The 17,903-nt window shown below is 33.8% G+C and overlaps 3 protein-coding genes and 1 long non-coding RNA gene across 15 annotated transcripts; 3 read left to right on the top strand and 1 right to left on the bottom strand.

Moving 5' to 3' along the window:
• Window positions 1-335: 335 nt before the first annotated feature.
• Window positions 336-4,054, top strand: LOC140179001 (uncharacterized). The gene is made up of 4 exons (XM_072217046.1): window positions 336-1,942; window positions 2,065-2,335; window positions 3,120-3,220; window positions 3,309-4,054. The coding sequence occupies exon 1, from the start codon at window positions 336-338 to the stop codon at window positions 1,380-1,382; it is 1,047 nt and encodes a 348-aa protein (XP_072073147.1). The 3' UTR covers window positions 1,383-1,942; window positions 2,065-2,335; window positions 3,120-3,220; window positions 3,309-4,054.
• Window positions 4,055-7,327: 3,273 nt separating this feature from the next.
• Window positions 7,328-11,394, top strand: LOC112751009 (uncharacterized). Of its 9 annotated transcripts, none has more exons than XM_072217045.1 (5): window positions 7,333-9,186; window positions 9,486-9,584; window positions 10,001-10,087; window positions 10,316-10,351; window positions 10,453-10,773. In XM_072217045.1, the coding sequence occupies exon 1, from the start codon at window positions 7,458-7,460 to the stop codon at window positions 9,123-9,125; it is 1,668 nt and encodes a 555-aa protein (XP_072073146.1). In that variant the 5' UTR covers window positions 7,333-7,457; the 3' UTR covers window positions 9,126-9,186; window positions 9,486-9,584; window positions 10,001-10,087; window positions 10,316-10,351; window positions 10,453-10,773. The 9 variants fall into 9 exon arrangements, with proteins under 9 accessions (XP_025655766.1, XP_072073146.1, XP_025655765.1 ...); XM_072217041.1 differs by lacking the exon at window positions 10,316-10,351 and adding an exon at window positions 11,153-11,394 and having other exon boundaries at window positions 7,344-9,186; window positions 10,453-10,568; XM_072217042.1 differs by lacking the exon at window positions 9,486-9,584 and adding an exon at window positions 11,153-11,285 and having other exon boundaries at window positions 7,344-9,186; window positions 10,313-10,351; window positions 10,453-10,568.
• Window positions 11,361-13,973, bottom strand: LOC112751010 (uncharacterized). Its single transcript, XR_003176157.2, has 2 exons — window positions 13,790-13,973; window positions 11,361-11,672 (listed from the first exon to the last, which is right to left on the bottom strand). It is a non-coding gene; the product is annotated as an uncharacterized lncRNA (long non-coding RNA).
• Window positions 13,974-14,072: 99 nt separating this feature from the next.
• LOC112751007 (uncharacterized) lies at window positions 14,073-17,386 on the top strand. 4 transcript variants are annotated; one of them, XM_072217040.1, is made up of 4 exons: window positions 14,126-14,216; window positions 14,329-15,873; window positions 16,364-16,510; window positions 16,998-17,386. In XM_072217040.1, the coding sequence occupies exon 2, from the start codon at window positions 14,368-14,370 to the stop codon at window positions 15,865-15,867; it is 1,500 nt and encodes a 499-aa protein (XP_072073141.1). In that variant the 5' UTR covers window positions 14,126-14,216; window positions 14,329-14,367; the 3' UTR covers window positions 15,868-15,873; window positions 16,364-16,510; window positions 16,998-17,386. The 4 variants fall into 4 exon arrangements, with proteins under 4 accessions (XP_029149181.1, XP_072073139.1, XP_072073141.1 ...); XM_029293348.2 differs by having other exon boundaries at window positions 14,073-15,873; XM_072217039.1 differs by having other exon boundaries at window positions 14,329-16,510.
• The last annotated feature ends 517 nt before the right edge of the window (window positions 17,387-17,903 follow it).

Below are 17,903 nucleotides of genomic sequence, written 5' to 3'. Positions count from 1 at the left end.
ACTCTCAGTCTCAGCCCCAATCACTTGATGAAGCTGTTGATTCCTTTACTCGCATGCTCTCTATGCGTCGCCCTCCATCCATCATTCAATTCACCAAGATTTTGGGATCTCTTGCCAAGACCAACCATTTCCCCACCGCCATTTCCCTTTTTCAGCAACTTATTTACTTTGAATATCTTAATCAATTGTTGCTGCGGAATGGGTTGGATCACTCTTGCTTTCTTTGCTTTCGCAAAGATTTTCAGGAGTGGTTTTCAGCCTGATACCGTAACATTGACAACAATCATCAAGTGTTCAGAAAGATCCCACGGCATGGGATTGTTCCTAATGTCGTAATGTACAGCGCAATTATTGATAGCCTCTGCAAGGTTAAACTTGTAAGTCCGGCTTTTCATTTATACTCCGAAATGCTTGCTAAGGGAATTTCTCCCGATGTTATCACCTACAACACTCTAATTTATGGATTGTGCCTTGCGGGCCAACTTAAGGGAGCCATTGATTTACTAAATCATATGATGCTGGAAAACATTACTCCAGATGTTCATACCTATAATACTTTGATCGATGGACTATGCAAGGAAGGAAAGATCAAAGATGCTAAGAATGTGTTGGCTGTGATGACAAAACATGCTGTGAAACCAAATGTGGTTACTTATAACAGCTTAATGGATGGGCATTGTTTGGTTAATGAAGTAAATAAGGCAAAATTTGTATTCAACACAATGGTCCAAAGTAGAGTGTCACTTGATGTTCAAAGTTACAGTGTCATGATTAATGGCTTGTGCAAAAGTAAAATGGTTGACGAAGCCTTGAATCTCTTTGAAGAAATGTGTCGTGAGTACTTGGTTCCAAATACGGTAACTTACACCACTCTTATTGATGGCTTGAGCAAATCAAAGAGAATCTCTTGTGCTTTGGAGCTTCTTGTTGAGATGCATGATAGAGGTCAACCTGCTAATGTAATCACTTACAATTCCTTGTTGGATGGGATGTTTAAAAACCAGCAACTTGACAAGGCACTTATGTTATTCAATCAAATGAAAGAGAGTGGCATTGATCCGGATATATATACATACAACATACTTATAGATGGCCTGTGCAAAAGTGGAAGAATTAAAAAGGCAAAAGAGATATTTCAAGATCTTTACATTAAAGGCTATCTTCCAAATGTGTGGACATACAACATTATGATCAATGGGCTTTGCAAGGAGGGTCTGCTTCACGAAGCATTGGCACTCATGGCAAAAATGGAAGACGATGATTGCTTACCAGATGCTGTGACTTATGAAACAATGATTCGTGCTTTATTTGAAAACGGTGAAAATGATAAAGCGGAGAAACTTCTTCGTGAAATGATATCTAGAGGCCTATTGCAACGATAAAAGTAGATGAGATTCTTCTTGTTAGACCACAAAATGTTGTTTGTATCTCTTTCTTTTTAACTTGTGTTTTGTTACCATCTTCTCGATCATCTTTCGATTCCATATTAATGCTTTTAGATCTTCACATGATTGTGAATCTTTATTCTGCTCTACCCACACCTAAGTGTTTTCTTTGTCATTGCTTTTTTCGTGGCAGTTTCGGTGACTAGATGGCCGTTATATGTGGCTTGTCGGATCTATCATTATTTCCTTCTTCTTCTTCTTTTTTTCTTGTAATCATATATGTGCATAGATGTAATTTATCCCTAAGCTGAAATGGTTCTGATTTCATCATTCAAAGGGAATCACATGTTAGTTGTGAAGCTTCCCTGCACTCTTATTGTCTTTCAATCTTTTCATTTCCCCCACATTTAAAGTAAACTCCCATGCAGCTGCATACTGGCTGATGTAGCCTTAGATGAAATCTCAAATGTTATTTTGCAAACATCTTCTCATTTTTCTGTGTTCATGCAGTTATACCTGAGGCATATTGTAGCAAAGCAATTAACATGACAAAAAAGGTAACTGATTTTCTTGTTATATAGAGTAAATAAATTTTGCTTTTAATTCAAGGTGCAAATATCAGTGGGTAACAAAACCAAGCTTGATTGAACTACTATTGATTGGCATATATGGAACACAGGAAAGAAGAGGCAGAACAATTGCTCTCCTCAAGCCCCAGCTAAGAAGGGTAGCACATCAGCCAGGGGGACCACCTGCTTAGTTTCGTCCACAAAGGGCAGCCATCCTGCCAAGTAGAAGGAGATGGTCAATAGCAGTCAAACAGACCTGTCTGAAAGCATGCATATAAAGGAACCGCGATTCAAACTTCAAAGCCAAAGGATTTTGATCAAACACCAGCCTCTTGCACAATCTCCAAGCACCCCAAAGAGTAGCAAGAAACATTTGCACAGGTTAATGCTCACAAAAGTTGGAACGCTTCATCATCAATTGCATGTTCCCATATAGTCATGTTTTGAAAAATAATAAACCTATAAACTTTACAATAAAATGAGAAATTTTGGTGATATACTCGAGCTTTTAAGTTCGAATCTCATTATAGTTAAAATATTGTGTAAAGAAACAATTATATAATCAATCTGATTTTAATGAAGTTTATTCACTTCTTTTTGTCATACTGATCTTACAAAGACAAGTTGCATGCGCATATTATGTTACAAGATTAATAATGGCTTATTAGATTTTATCATGATAATTTTATATGATAGGAATTGTTCAGTAGAGAGTATTTTCATTTGTTAGCTGAGCTAAACTTGTAGGTTGATAGCTTGATAACTTTCATCTTTATGCTGGCTTTACCATAGATCAAATGATTCATTTGAAACGTTCTTGAAGTTATCATGAAAAACATTGTTCCATTTGTTTGTTTGTTTTCTTTTTTCAGAAAAAAAAAATCGACATTAAAAATTTTGAAAAAAAGGCAGTTATCATTTGTTTTTTGAGGGGTTTTCTTTAACGTAGAATAGAAAATAACTAGTTTTTCTATAAAATAAAAAATAAAGTATATAAAGAACTGAAAACAGAGGGTTCAATTTGAAATATTATTACTAAAATTCGTGGCCGAAAATAAGATAATAAAAAGATTACTAAATCTTTAGTTTTGGCAAATTTTTCAAGTAGAAACAAATCAACAATTAAAGAAATCGAATAAGCTTGATACTACTCTCACTCTCTCAGGTGGAAGCACTCTTCAATTCAACACATTCCCTTTTGTGATACTCCATTGATTGCAAGAAAAGAATGTTGTCATTGTTCTCATCCTCACCAATCAAATTAAGGTATGCTCTTCAAATCACAAATTCTGTTCCCCATTCTGCTTTCCGTCTCTGCTTCCTTTCAACTTCATCCCTACACTCTCACTCGCAGTCCCAATCACTTGATGAAGCTATTGATTCCTTCACTCGCATGCTCTCTATGTGTGGTACTCCATCCATCATCCAGTTCACCAAGAGTAGAGTTTGAAGAAAAGTTCTCAGAAATTGAAAATGAGAATCAAGCTAGAATTAAAGTAGCAGAAGAAGGACAACTAAAAGCAACACAACTTCAAGAGAAAAATTATAAATTGATGCAGACACAGGGAAACAAACTTGTGAATCTCAAATTTCCAAATTCAGTATCACCCTACTACACTTACATACATACAAATATGTACCAAACTAAGAATCTATTGTTTCTCAAACACAATGAATTTATATACTTTTCATCATCATTTAGTTATAGTCACCATGAAATCAATTGATCAACTACCTATCCACATCATTTAGTTATAAATTCATTTTGTGTTTGAGGAACAATAAATTCTTAGTTTTTATGTATTAGAAAGCATGTAAGTTTAGTAGGTAAATACTGAATATTACTGGGTTAGAGTACACAAAATGAGGATATTATTGTTCATTTCCCTAGCATGCACATATGCAGTTGAGCGGTGTTAAGGTAGTTGGAGGCAGGTGTTGTGCAGCTGTTTGTGTAAGATCAAGCTTTGCACTTTTAGTTTCGTTCCATTTATATCTTTGTACCCTTTATTGCTGAGATTGTTAATTTGTCCATTAGTGGCATTTATTTTTGTAATTAAAGATTGATTAATAAATATGATGATAGTTGCTGAATGACAATTTTAAGTGCATTTAGGTGAGGGAATGATGAGGTGTTTATGTGAATCCATTGGTGGACATCACATGCTGGGGGAGCGGATCCTCTCCAGTGAATAAAAAACTGGATGGTGTGCAGTGTTTAATCTAACCATTCACCACATTCTCTCTCTTATTTATTTTTGGTCCCACTATTAAAATCAAAGGTGAGAAATTACACTGTATTTTGTCAAGTGTTGAAAAAACTGGAGAGGATCCATTTCCCACATGCTGGTGCTGGAATTGACATATAATTGATAGTGGATGCATTGCCTTAATTGATATTGGCCTATTTTACTGCAGCATATTGTTGAGACAGCAGGGGTGTTCTATTGAAATGGTTTCTTTGATACCCTATCAACCAATGTGATATGTAGGCAAAATATGTTAGTTCTGGACAGACACATTAACAGAAGGAATATAATATCGGACGGAATTAATCGTTAGGGATCGCAATATCATTTTTCAATTGACGAGGGGACAAATGAGAGTTAGCAAAATAGTTGGAGGTCGAGATGAGATTTTACTCAATATAGAATTACAAACTTATGAAAATGAAAAGCAGAGAGTACAATTTGAAATCTTACTACTAAAATTTGTGGCCTAAAATAAGATAATAGCAATGTTCTAGAAATCGGATCGGACTGGTCGGTCGAACCAGTTCAACCAAAAACCGACGTGAAAAATGGTCTGATCTTTTTCCTAAAATTGCCAATCTCCAAACTGTTCAGAAATCGCTGAATCAGTCGATTGGACCGGACCAAGAACCGATTGGTTCTTGTGAAACAGCATTGTTTTTGTTATTCAAAAAACAAAAAAACAAAATCCCCCACCCCATGCGAGTCCCTAACCCGGTTAACCCCCTCCCCCCCCTCCCACACCCCTCCTTCAATACACACTCACCAGCAAGCCCTAAGGTTGCATTTGTTTATGAAAACAGGACAAGACAAGACATTGGGAACAAAACATAAAGGATATAGACACAAAATTTTGTGTTCTTGTATTCTGTTAGGTAATAAATTAGAACAAATTATGAAAATCCAATTTATTCACATTTTTTCATTCAAAAAATTTATGACGAAAAATATCATAATAAAAAAATATAATTATGAAAAATCAACAAGAATAATGAAAGAAAAATGAAAAATAAGTTGTGTCCCTTGTTAGTGTCTCTGTATCCTTACTGTCAGGATGCACACAAAATATACTAATTCAGTATCTCTGAACACATTGTCTCTGTCCATGTCTCCTTTGTCAAACACGATTTTGTGTTTCTATGTCCCTGTCTAGTGTCCTGTCTCTGCAAACAAACGCAGCCTAAAGTTCCCCAAAGTTTCCAAACCAAAAACCCAGCTTCGTCAATGGAACTGCCGCCGCTGTCCACGGTTGTCGGCATCTCCGTGGCCTCCTCCTTCCTCCCAAACCCATACGGCCAGACCTTCTCTTCTAGCTCAGCACGTCGTCCATTCCCCCGGTGACTTCGCTGTTCGAGGCATCCAGCTACTGCGCTGTCATGTCACCGTCGTGTCTTCGTCGTCTCGCCGTCGTCGTCATGCTGCCAATAGAAAGTTAGTGACACTGTTTAGCTGTTTTCTTTTATGTTCTGTTGAGTCTGTTTCAATGTTTTAATTTTGAATGTTTCTTATTAGTGATTTGTGATTTTTGAATCTAAAATTAATTAAATCATTAATTTTAAATGTGAAATTGTGAATGGATTAATGAAAATAAAATAATTGATTTTGTCCAATTAAACACGCTCATTGAGAGAGAATCAAGAAGCAAGAAAAGATCAATGGCGTCAAAGGGTGTGTCTGTGAAGGGTTAATCGTTAGAGGCTACAATGTCATTTTTCAATTGATGAGGAACGAAATAAGAGCTAGCAAAATAGTTAGAGGTCGAGATAGAATTTTACTCAATATAGAATTATAAACTTACGAAAAATGAAAAGCAAAGGGTTCGATTTGAGATCTTATTACTAAAATCCGTGGCCTAAATAAGATAATAGAAGACTAATGATTTGGCAACTTTGAAAATTTTAAAGTTGTGTTTAGTATGCATTTTTATTTGTAATTTTTTTATTTTTTAGATTTTGTGAAGAGAAAAAGTAAAAATAATGAAAATAATAAAATTCTATTTTCTATTTTCACTTTCTGTTTTTACTTTATTTTTTACAAAATTCAAAAAATAAAAAACATTAAAAATAAAAACAAAAAATAAAAACGCAAACTAAATCCATCCTTAATTTTTTATGTCTTAATAGTATAAAATTTTACACATACATCATTAAAATTAATTTATTTTCACAATTCTTTTTGGTGTTTGAACAAAAATTAAAAAAACTAAATAACAAAAGAAAGACATATAGAAAACCTCGATAACTCAAACAACATTTTGATCTTGGAAAAGAACTTCAACAATATTTAGAAGAGGATCAAACTACTCAAAGTACTCACTCGAAGCTCTGAGATTTGCTATCAGATCGTTCACCCTATTTTCCTCTGAAAATACTAGACTAAAATAAATCTTCTATTCCTTGCCAAGTATTTTATGATTACGCACCACTAGATCTCCATCTTCCCTGTCTTTTGAAGCATCAGGCTCACTTTGAAACGTAATAAATGCTTTTTTTTTAAATCTTATGAAGCACTGATATTTTGTTGAGTTGTCGTGTTCGCGTGTTAAATATATTTCGGATACAACACTCACCGACATGTATGTCTGCGGTGTTTAAACGTGTCTTAATAAAAAATAAAAAATTTTTTTTTGGACACACCTACACACACTTAAATACCATCACGTATAAGCCTGTCTAGTCTTAACATATATTCTTAAAATAAATTTAGATATAATATATATTATTATTTATTAAAACAAAAAATATTTTAAATACTTAATATAATTAAAATAAGACATTAAAAATTTTAATTTATATTTTAATATTAACAAAATATTAAAATATTATTACGATTTATCTAAAAAATACTTTATATTTTATATGTATACGTGTCCTCGTATCATCTAAAATTTTAAAATTCGCATGTGATATATCTCATATTGTGTCGTATCCCGTATATGCATGCATCATAGTTAAATCTATTTGGTACACAATCTTCTTTAAAGTTTAAACCACACTCTACACTAAAACCTTTCTTTTCACATTGTAAAAAGTTCAGATCTAAACATATTTACATAAATAGTTATCTAAAAAAAAATAATATCCTTGCGTAAAACATTTTATATTCTCAATCCTTCCAAAAAAGAGTGGAAAGTGGAAACAATTAAACAAATAACCTCGAACAAGCTTTGATACTACGCTCACTCTCTCAGGTGGAAGCACTCTTCAACTCCGCATTCCATTTTACCACCATACTCCTCTTTGATTGCTATAATGTTGTCATTCTCACGAATCATGTTAAGGTGTGCTCTTCAAATCCCAAGGCTCTCTCCTTATTCTGTTCCCCACTCCGCTCTCCGTCTTTGCTTCCCTTCCACTTCATCCCTACACTCTTCCTCTCAGTCCCAATTACTTGATGAAGCTGTTGATTCCTTCACTCGCATGCTCTCTATGCGCCCTCCTCCATCCATCATCCAATTTAACAAGATTTTGGGATCTCTTGCCAAGACCAACCATTTCCCCACCGCCATTTCCCTTTTTCAGCAATTGCAAGCCAGGGGAATTGCGCCCAGCATATTTACTATGAATATTTTAATCAATTGTTGCTGCGGCATGGGTCGAATCACTCTCGCTTTCTCTATATTGGCCAAGATTTTCAGGATGGGTTTTCAGCCTGATACCATAACGTTGAATACACTCATTAAAGGTCTTTGTCTATGTGGTAATGTTGAAAAAGCACTACACTATCATGACAGAGTGCTGGCTCATGGATTTCAGTTTAATCAAGTCACTTATGGGACCTTGATTAATGGACTCTGTAAGACCGGACACACATCTGCTGCTATTCAACTGTTGAGAAAGATCCCACGGTATGGGATTGCTCCTAATGTCTTCATGTACAGCGCAATTATTGATAGCTTGTGCAAGGTTACTCTTGTAAGTGATGCTTTTCATTTATACTCTGAAATGCTTGCTAAGGGAATCTCTCCCGATGTTATCACGTACAACACTCTAATTTATGGATTGTGCCTTGCCGGCCAACTTAAGGAAGCCATTGATTTACTAAATCATATGATGCTGAAAAACATTACTCCAGATGTTCATAGCTATAATACTTTGATCGATGGGCTATGTAAGGAAGGAAAGATCAAAGATGCTAAGAATGTGTTGGGCTTGATGACAAAACATGGTGTGAAACCAAATGTGGTTACTTATAACAGCTTAATGGATGGGCATTGTTTGGTTAATGAGGTAAATAAGGCAAAATTTGTATTCAACACAATGGTCCAAGGTAGAGTGTCACTTAATGTTCAAAGTTACAGTATCATGATTAATGGCTTGTGCAAAAGTAAAATGGTCGATGAAGCCTTGAATCTCTTTGAAGAAATGCGTTGTAAATACCTGGTTCCAAACACGGTAACTTACAACACTCTTATTGATGGCTTGAGCAAATCAAAGAGAATCTCTTGTGCTTTGGAGCTTCTTGTCGAGATGCATGATAAAGGTCAACCTGCTGATGTAGTCAGTTACAGTTCCTTGTTGGATGGGATGTTCAAAAACCAACAACATGACAAGGCACTTATGTTGTTCAATCAAATGAAAGAGTGTGGTATTGATCCAGATATACGTGCATACAACATACTTATGGATGGCCTGTGCAAAAGTGGAAGATTCGAAAATGCAAAAGAGATTTTTCAAGATCTTTCTATGAAAGGCTATCGTCCAAACGTGTGGACATACACTATTATGATCAATGGATTTTGCAAAGAGGGCTTGCTTCATGAAGCATTGGCACTCTTGTCAAAAATGGAAGATAATGGTTGCTTACCGGATGCGGTGACTTATGAAATAACCATTCGTACTCTGTTTGAAAATGGTGAAAATGATAAAGCGGAGAAACTTCTTCATGAAATGATATCTAGAGGCCTATTGCAAGGATAAAAGTAGATGAGATCCTTCTTGTTAGACATCACAAAATGTGGTTATTACCCGGTGTTAGAAGGTCCTTTTTTTTAACTTGTGTTTTGTTACCTTCTACTTGATCATCTATCCGTTTCATATTGATGCGTTTATTTCTTTAAATGATGGCGATTCTTTGTTCTGCTTTAGCCACACTTAAATATTTTCTGTGGCATTTTCGGTGTCTAGATGGTTGTCATGTGTCTTGTGCGGATCTATTGTTATATCCTTTTCTATTATATTTGTGCACTGATATTGATTTCATCATTCAAAGGGACTCACTTGTTAAGCTTCCCTGCAGTCTTGTTATTGTGTTTCAAATCTTTTCATTTTCCCATGCAGAAACATACTTGGTGATGTAGCCATCTAATGTATTTTGGATCAAGTTTCCAAAGTTACTTCGCAAACATCTTCGCATTTTCTGTGTTCATGCAGTTGCGTGTAAGGCTATACAAATGCGATTAACTTTGACAAAACAAGATATTGATTTTCTTGTCATATAGAGTAAATGAATTTTTCTTTTAATCTAAGGTCCAAATATACATGGATAATGAAAATCTAAGCTTTGATTGAACTACTGTTGATTGGCATACATGAAACAGTTTGCTTTTTAATATTTGAAGTATGTGTCCACTTCATATGAAGCTCCATCTAACTTTTTCACATTCCGGTTATTCTATATTTATTTGGATCTAATAACTGCATCTTATCATTTATAGATAAAAATGCAGAATTAGAGGCAAGAACCTGATACACATGTTTATGGATTTAGCTTTTTTTTTCTCTCTAGTATTTCAAAGTTTCCTGTTAGATTATGAAGTCTGATTTGCTAAAACACTCTTGGACTTTCCTTGTAGTGTATGGGTTGGAATTGATGAAGTCTCAGCTCAAAGTTGCTGCTGTTCTTGCTATTAGGTTGCTCTGGATTCAGCACTCATTTTGTGGTTAGTGGCACCATCCACAATACATTTGGTTTAGTTTAGTAATCATAACTTGTAAACCGATTAGTAATTTACTCCCTAATTGTGTCACTAGAAGGATACCTTGTTATTAATGATATTTAGGCACTTGTCTTTGATATAGTAAGAAGTAAAAAGTGCATTGTTTTAGTGATTTATTAGTTTACATAGGTTTTCTACTTAGTTGTTGCTTCTTCTTGTTTTTGTTAGCAGACGAACCGAACGAGACTTGCCTAAACAAGTGGAAATGTAGATTTTCTTCTTTCCGAAAGTTTGTAATTGTGACTAGTAAGCATGCAATGCTTTTTATGTGTTCAACCTTTATGATATATGCTTTACCTACTATGCAGATGCTGAAGATAGTAGTGAATCATTATGGACATGCATATGTGATACCAATGATTTCCCTAAAGTGGCAGTTGGTGGCTGTAGCTCTAGTTATTTTAATCCGGCAACTGCATCTAGGGTATCTTCCTTTTTCCTTTCTGCTTCATTCTGCTAGTATGGCTTTGCATACCATAATTTGATACCCTTTGCTTAATTTTTGCTATGTAGATTTAAATAATGATTTGAAACCCTTTATTTTCAACCTATTTGATTTCATGGTGACTATAACTAAATGGTGATGATCAGTATATAAAATTATAAATTCATTTTGTGTTTGAGGAATAGATTCTTAGTCTTTATGTATAACTATATAAGAAAGCATGCAAGTGTAGTAGGTAAATACTGAATATTACTGGGTTAGACTACACAAAATGTGGATATTATTGTTCATATTGGATTGAAAATTTGAAATGGCTTGACGTTCACAAGTTCATTTCCCTGGCATGCACATATGCATTTGAGCGGTGTTAAGGTAGTTCGAGGCAGGTGTTGTGCAGCTGTTTGTGTAAGATCAAGCTTTGCACTTTTGGTTTCGTTCTATTTATATCTTTGTACCCTTTATTGCTGAGATTGTTAATTTATCCATCACTTGCATTTATTTTTGTACTTATTGATTAATAAATATGATGATAGTTGCTGAATGACAATTTTAAGTGCATTTAGGTGAGGAAATGATGAGGAGTTTATGTGAATCCATTGGTGGATATCAAAGATTGAAAGAGTGTTAAACATCACATGCTCCTGCTGTTGCAATTGACATATAATTCATGGTGAAAACTCAGATGCAATCGACTTCACGTGAAGTTGATAGCTGACAATATTTAGATGAAAATTTAGTCAAATCAGTCAAATCATCTAACGGCTCTCATGATTGTTCAATATCAATATAGGCTTTTAATTCTAAATTATTTGGGGGTATTCACTAGGATCAATTTCACATCATCTTGAGTTTTCTACTATTTAATTAATAAAATCCTAAGCTATGGTCTAAATAGAATAAACTGTTCTTTAATGGTTTTGCTAAAAATGTTTTTCTTTCATGTATGTTAGCCCGCAAAATACAAGTGTTACAATGGATAAACATTCGTTTCTAATTAAATATTTTTGTGAACTACCAGCCTCATTTTCCTCAATTCCATTTCTTCAGTTGTTATACAATGCTCTCTGGATGAAACTGCACCTCCTGCAATTTTAAAGACTAAAACTTTAGTCTAGACTTACCAGTTAATAAAAGCATGAACAATCATAATCCTTCAATGCTAGAGAGGAAATTCTCTCTTGTACATTCACCTTTTCAAACGTCAAATTCTTAATTCTGAGTTTATCTTAAGATGAATTTTATGGTACCCATAATGGGAGTCACTCGGATAAGGACAACTAAAATGTCTTTTTTTAAAGATGGTTTTTAATAATTAAAATTTAACACATATAATCGATTAAATCGTGTTATTTTTGTTAAAATTAAACTAGGCAAATTGATTTGAGCGAGAAAATGGTAAATCAAATTTTGAACTGGTCTAAATTAATATTATTTTTTATAAAAAATAATTACAATACCCTTATTATAAAAAATGATTAAAATACTCCTATTATATATATATATTAATTCTGAACATTCTAAATCCAAACCCTATGACAACAGAAAAATAAAAGACTAGAATTTAGGATTCTCAAAATTAATATATATATAATAGAAGTATTTAGTCATTTTTTATAATAGAGTATTGTAGTCATTTTTTATAAAAAATAATATTAATTTAGACAAGTTCAACATTTGATTCATTATTTTAGTGGCTCCCACCTATAAATTGGTACTTAATTTTTGTCAAACTTGCCTTTTATATCAAATTATAAATTTTAAAAAATTATTTATTTATATACTTTTCAAATTAAATATTAATTTTTAACCTTTTTCAGCAATTTAAGCTCCACCTTTTAAATACCATAGCAATCACCTTAATATGCAACACTCTTGAGTGAATTTCAGCAAAGAATGATAAATCTTTTCCTTGATTTGATAAACAATCCCCCCTCCCCCCCCAAAACATAAAACCAAAAAGGAGTAGGATTGTTATATGTATGTTTATACTTCTTGTAATGAGTAAGGTCATTCTTAATCCAGGTTGTCACCTCTAATTCTTTATGAGAAAAAAATAAAAAATATCATATTCAACCACAAGGCTGTGATAATGAAAGAATTAAAAATGATAACCGGGCAGAAAAGCTAAAATAATGACACAACTCAATTTTGAGTAAAGAGAATGCAATGGCTAAATGGATGGCTAATTATACTAATGCTAGTGAAAATAGGAAGTTACAAACAAATCATAAAACAAGAATTGAATTTTGTAAATAAAAGTAGTGAATTCCTACTTTGTTAATCCGGAAAATGCTCTATCTTTTCTTTTCGCATCATAATACACAGAAGAACTTACATAACAATTAGTCTAGCTAAGAAATTTACATCAACAATTCATTAATAAACACGAATTGATATTATGTCATTCTCAATATACTAATTGACCTTGAAGAAGCTAAATGACAAGATATTGCAAAATTATAAAACACTTTAGAAGAAATGCAAGGTCAGCTAGATGAAGGCAACAAAACTAACAATTGAGCAAGCACTACAGTAACTAAATAGGATTCTGTTTTGGACAATACTAAGCTAGAGTTACTAGCTAGTAAATAAAAGTGAGGAGCTAGAGGTAAGTATAAACTTCGGTCTTAAAATGGTTTGTTTTATTTTCAGAGAGAAACGGTGAAAACAACAAAAATTATTTTAACTTAAAGTTCCAATACATTTTGCAGATAAAATTTTCACCCAAGAAATTATATTATATTTTTAAATAGTATAATTTAAAAAAGGAATTATACTTTTAACTTTGTTTCCAAGAAGAATGTTATGTCATTTGTTACTCGAAATTTAAATTACAAAAAATAGAAGCAAATGTGGGGAATGAAAATTATAAAAGGATTTCCCATTAAATAAAATTGATGATTATTTACAGAAGAATAGAATTACAGAAGAATATAAATTCCAATCCAACATGAACAATATCAAATTCAGTATCTGCCTACTACATTTACATACATGCAAATATGTACCAAACTAAGAATCTATTGTTCCTCAAACACAAAATGAATTTATAACTTATCATCGTCATTTAGTTATAGCCACCACGAAATCAATCGATCAACTACCTATCCACATCGTCAAAAACAAGACGTAATTTTTAACTACAAGAACTTCATCAACACTCCATGTAGTTTTCATAGAAAAAGCGAAAAGAATGGAACCTTGATGCGTTTGGAGTAGGTGGCAGAGGCAGAGGCGGAGGGAGAAGGAATAAAGTCAGAGTTGGTGGCGAGAAAGAGAAACAGGGCGACGACAGCGACACACATTGCACAAACAGCGACGACGGAAGAAGACAGACTGCCGAAAACGTCAAGAACCCTAGCAGAATCACAAATTATGTTTAAGGGTGGAGAGGGGAAATTTGGAAACTAAAAATCGTAGGGGTAAATGTAGAATTACAAAAAATGAAAACAGAGGGTTCAATTTGAAATTACTAAAATCCGTGGCCTAAATAAGATAACAAAACTACAAAAGTAGAAACAATTAAATAAATAAGTAAATAACCTCGAACAAGCTTGATTCTACCCTCACTCTGTTGGTGGTTGCAAGAATGTTGTCATTCTTCTCATTCTCACGAATCATGTTAAGGTATGCTCTTCAAATCCCAAATCCCTCTCCTTGTTGTGTTCCCTACTCCCCTCTCCGTCTTTGCTTCCCTTCAACTTCATCCCTACACTCTCACTCTCACTCTCACTCTCAGCCCCAATCACTTGATGAAGCTGTTGATTCCTTTTCTCGCATGCTCTCTATGCGTCACCCTCCGTCCATCATCCAATTCACCAAGATTTTGGGATCTCTTGCCAAGACCAACCATTTCTCCACCGCCATTTCCCTTTTTCAGCAATTGCAAGCCAGGGGAATCGCTCCCGACTTATTTACTTTGAGCATCGTAATTAATTGTTGTTGCGGCATGGGTCGTATGACGCTTGCTTTCTCTGTATTGGCCAAGATTTTCAGAATGGATTATCAACCTAATACGGTCACATTGACAACAATCCTGAAAGGTCTCTATCTCTGTGGTAGTGTTGAAAAAGCAGTGCGCTTTCATGACAGACTGCTGGTTCATGGATTTCAGTTTAATCAAGTCACTTATGGGACCTTGATTACTGGGCTCTGTAAGACCGGACACACATCTGCTGCTATTCAAGTGCTGAGAAAGATCCCACGGCATGGGATTGTTCCTAATGTCTTCATGTACAACTCAATTATTGATAGCCTTTACAAGGTTACACTTGTAAATGATGCTTTCCATTTATACTCTGAAATGCTTGCTAAGGGAATTTCTCCCAATGTTATCACGTACAACACTCAAATTTATGGATTGTGCCTTGCTGGTCAACTCAAGGAAGCCGTTCATTTGCTAAATGATATGATTCTCATAAACATTACTCCAAATGTTCGTACCTATAGTATTTTGATCGATGGGCTATGCAAGGAAGGAAAGATCAAAGATGCCAAGAATGTGTTGGCTGTGATGACAAAACATGGTGTGAAACCAAATGTGGTTACTTATAACAGCTTCATGGACGGATTTTGTTTGGTTAATCAGGTAAATAAGGCAAAATATGTATTCAACACAATGGCCGAGAGTAGAGTGTGTCCTAATGTTTGGAGTTACAATATCATGATTAATGGCTTTTGCAAAAGTAAAATGATCGATGACGCCTTGAATCTCTTCGAAGAGATGCGTCGCAAGAACTTGGTTCCTAACACGGTAACATACAATACTCTAGTTGATGGCTTGGGAAAATCAAGGAGAATCCTTTGTGCTTTGGAGCTTCTTGAAAAGATGCATGATGGAGGTCAACCTGCTGATATAGTCACTTACAGTTCTTTGCTGGATGCTTTGTTCAATATCAAACAACATGACAAGGCACTTATGTTATTCAATCAAATGAAAGAGTGTGGCATTGAACCAGATATGTATACATACAACATACTTATAGATGGCCTGTGCAAAAGTGGAAGACTTAAAAATGCAAAAGAGATTTTTCAAGATCTTTCCATTAAAGGCTATCGTCCAGACGTGAGGACATACACTATTATGATAAAGGGGCTTTGCAAACAGGGCCTACTTCCTGAAGCATTGGCTTTCTTGTCAAAAATGGAAGACAATGGTTGCTTACCAAATGCTGTGACTTATGAAATAATCATTCGTGCTCTGTTTGAAAGAGGTGAAAATGATAACGCGGAAAAACTTCTTCGTGAAATGATATCTAAAGGCCTGTTGCAAGGATAAAAGTTGGTGAGATTCTTCTTGTCAGACATCACAAAATGTTGTTTGTATCTTTCTTTTTAACTTGTGTTTTGTTCTCGATCATCTTTCGATTCCATATTAATGCTTTTAGATCTTCACATGATTGTGATTCTTTATTCTGCTTTACCCACACCTAAGTGTTTTCTTTGTTGTTGCTTATTTTATGGCATTTTCGGTGACTAGATGGCTGTTATATGTGGCTTGTCGGATCTATAATTATTTCCTTTTTTATTTTTGTAATTATATATGTGCATTGATGTTAATTTATTCTTAAGCTGACATGGTTGTGATTTTCATCATTCAAAGGGAATCCTTGTTAGTTGTGAAGCTTCCCTGCACTCTTATTGTCTTTCGATCTTTTAATTTCCCCCATATTTAAAGTAAACTCCCATGCAGCAGCATACTAGCTGATGTAGCCTTAGATGAAATCTCAAATGTTATTTTGCAAACATCTTGTCTTTTTTCTGTGTTCATGCAGTTATACCTGAAGCATATTGTACCAAAGCAATCAACTTGATAAAAAAGGTTACTGATTCAAACTTCAAAGCCAAAGGATTTTGATCAAACACTAGCCTCTTGCGCAATCTCCAAGCACCCCAAAGAGTAGCAAGAAACATTTGCACAGGTTAATGCTCAAAAAAGTTGGAATATTCTATCATGAATCGCATGTTCCCATATAATCATGTTAAGAAAAATAATAAACCTATAAACTTTACAATTAAAATGAGAAACTTTGGTGGTATATTCGGGCTTGTAAGTTCGAATCTCATTAAAGTTAAAATATTGTGTTAAGAAACAATTATGTGATCAAATCTGGTTTTAATGAAACAATTATGGTAATTTTATACGATAGGAATTGTTCAGTAGAGAGTATTTTCATTTGTTAGCTGAGCTAAACTTGTAGGTTGATGGCTTGATAACTTTCATCTTTATGCTGGCTCTACCATAGATCAAATGATTCATTTGAAACATTCTTGAAATTATCATGAAAAACATTGTTCCATTTGTTTGTTTGTTTTCTTTTTTCACAAAAAAAATCGACATTAAAAATTTTGAAAAAAAAGGCATTTATCAATTATCATTGTCTTTTTTTTATTTTTATTTTTTTTAAGGTGGAAATAGAAAATAACTAGTTTACAAGGGGAAGGAGTAGCAGAAAGCCATTGGATTTTATTCAGATGCCATTAAAGATGAGGAATGATGAGGAGTTTATGTGAATCCATTGGTGGATATCAAAGATTGAAAGAGTGTTAAACATCACATGCTGATGCTGCTGCTGCTGGAATTGACATATAATTCATAGTCGATGCATTGCCTTAATTTGTTGTTGTTAGGTGTATTGTGTTTCTGTAGTGTCTCTGCAACGGCTTTGATTGGTTCTTGTATTTGTAATGCTTTTTCACTCATCTCGATGGCTTATTAGGCGAAATGCTCTTTTGTGAAAAAATTATAGTTAAAGAATTATGTTGGAGATTAAGTATGATTTGGTACGGTTTATATATATATATCTTAGTAACATTTAAACGTTATATATTAAAAAAATTACATTTGATATTTTCAATCAGAAAATGAATGAAGTTAAAAAGTATGGTTCAAAATGATCTACATTTCGCATAATAGGGGAAAAAGAGAAAATAAAAATGAATTGATTTAAGAAAAATAAATTATTGAATAAATTAATGAGAAATGATTCAGTAATTTGACTATGAAAAAAATAAAGAAATAGTAAGAATATTAAATAGTGTCTTCACTAGCCTAACAATTTGTATGCTATGCTTCTATCTTGTTCTTACGTTTAAAATAAGGTATGTAACAAGTCGATTGTGCCATTAACTTAGTAAGATCACGAATACTATTTCCTTTTTGGTATTTTTTTTTAAAATGGTGAAACACAAGGATTTTTTTAATAAAATAAAATCATATTAACTCTTAAATATTTTTTCAATTTTTTACCGTTTTAAACATTCACTAACAATTTCGTAAGCAAGCTTTATTATAGACATGGACTGCAGTATAAC

This window comes from Arachis hypogaea, chromosome 15 (assembly GCF_003086295.3).
Source record: "Arachis hypogaea cultivar Tifrunner chromosome 15, arahy.Tifrunner.gnm2.J5K5, whole genome shotgun sequence".
Classification (NCBI taxonomy): Eukaryota; Viridiplantae; Streptophyta; class Magnoliopsida; order Fabales; family Fabaceae; genus Arachis; species Arachis hypogaea.
Note: the sequence above shows the minus strand (reverse complement) of the source record. Positions and strands in the feature narration are given on the sequence as shown.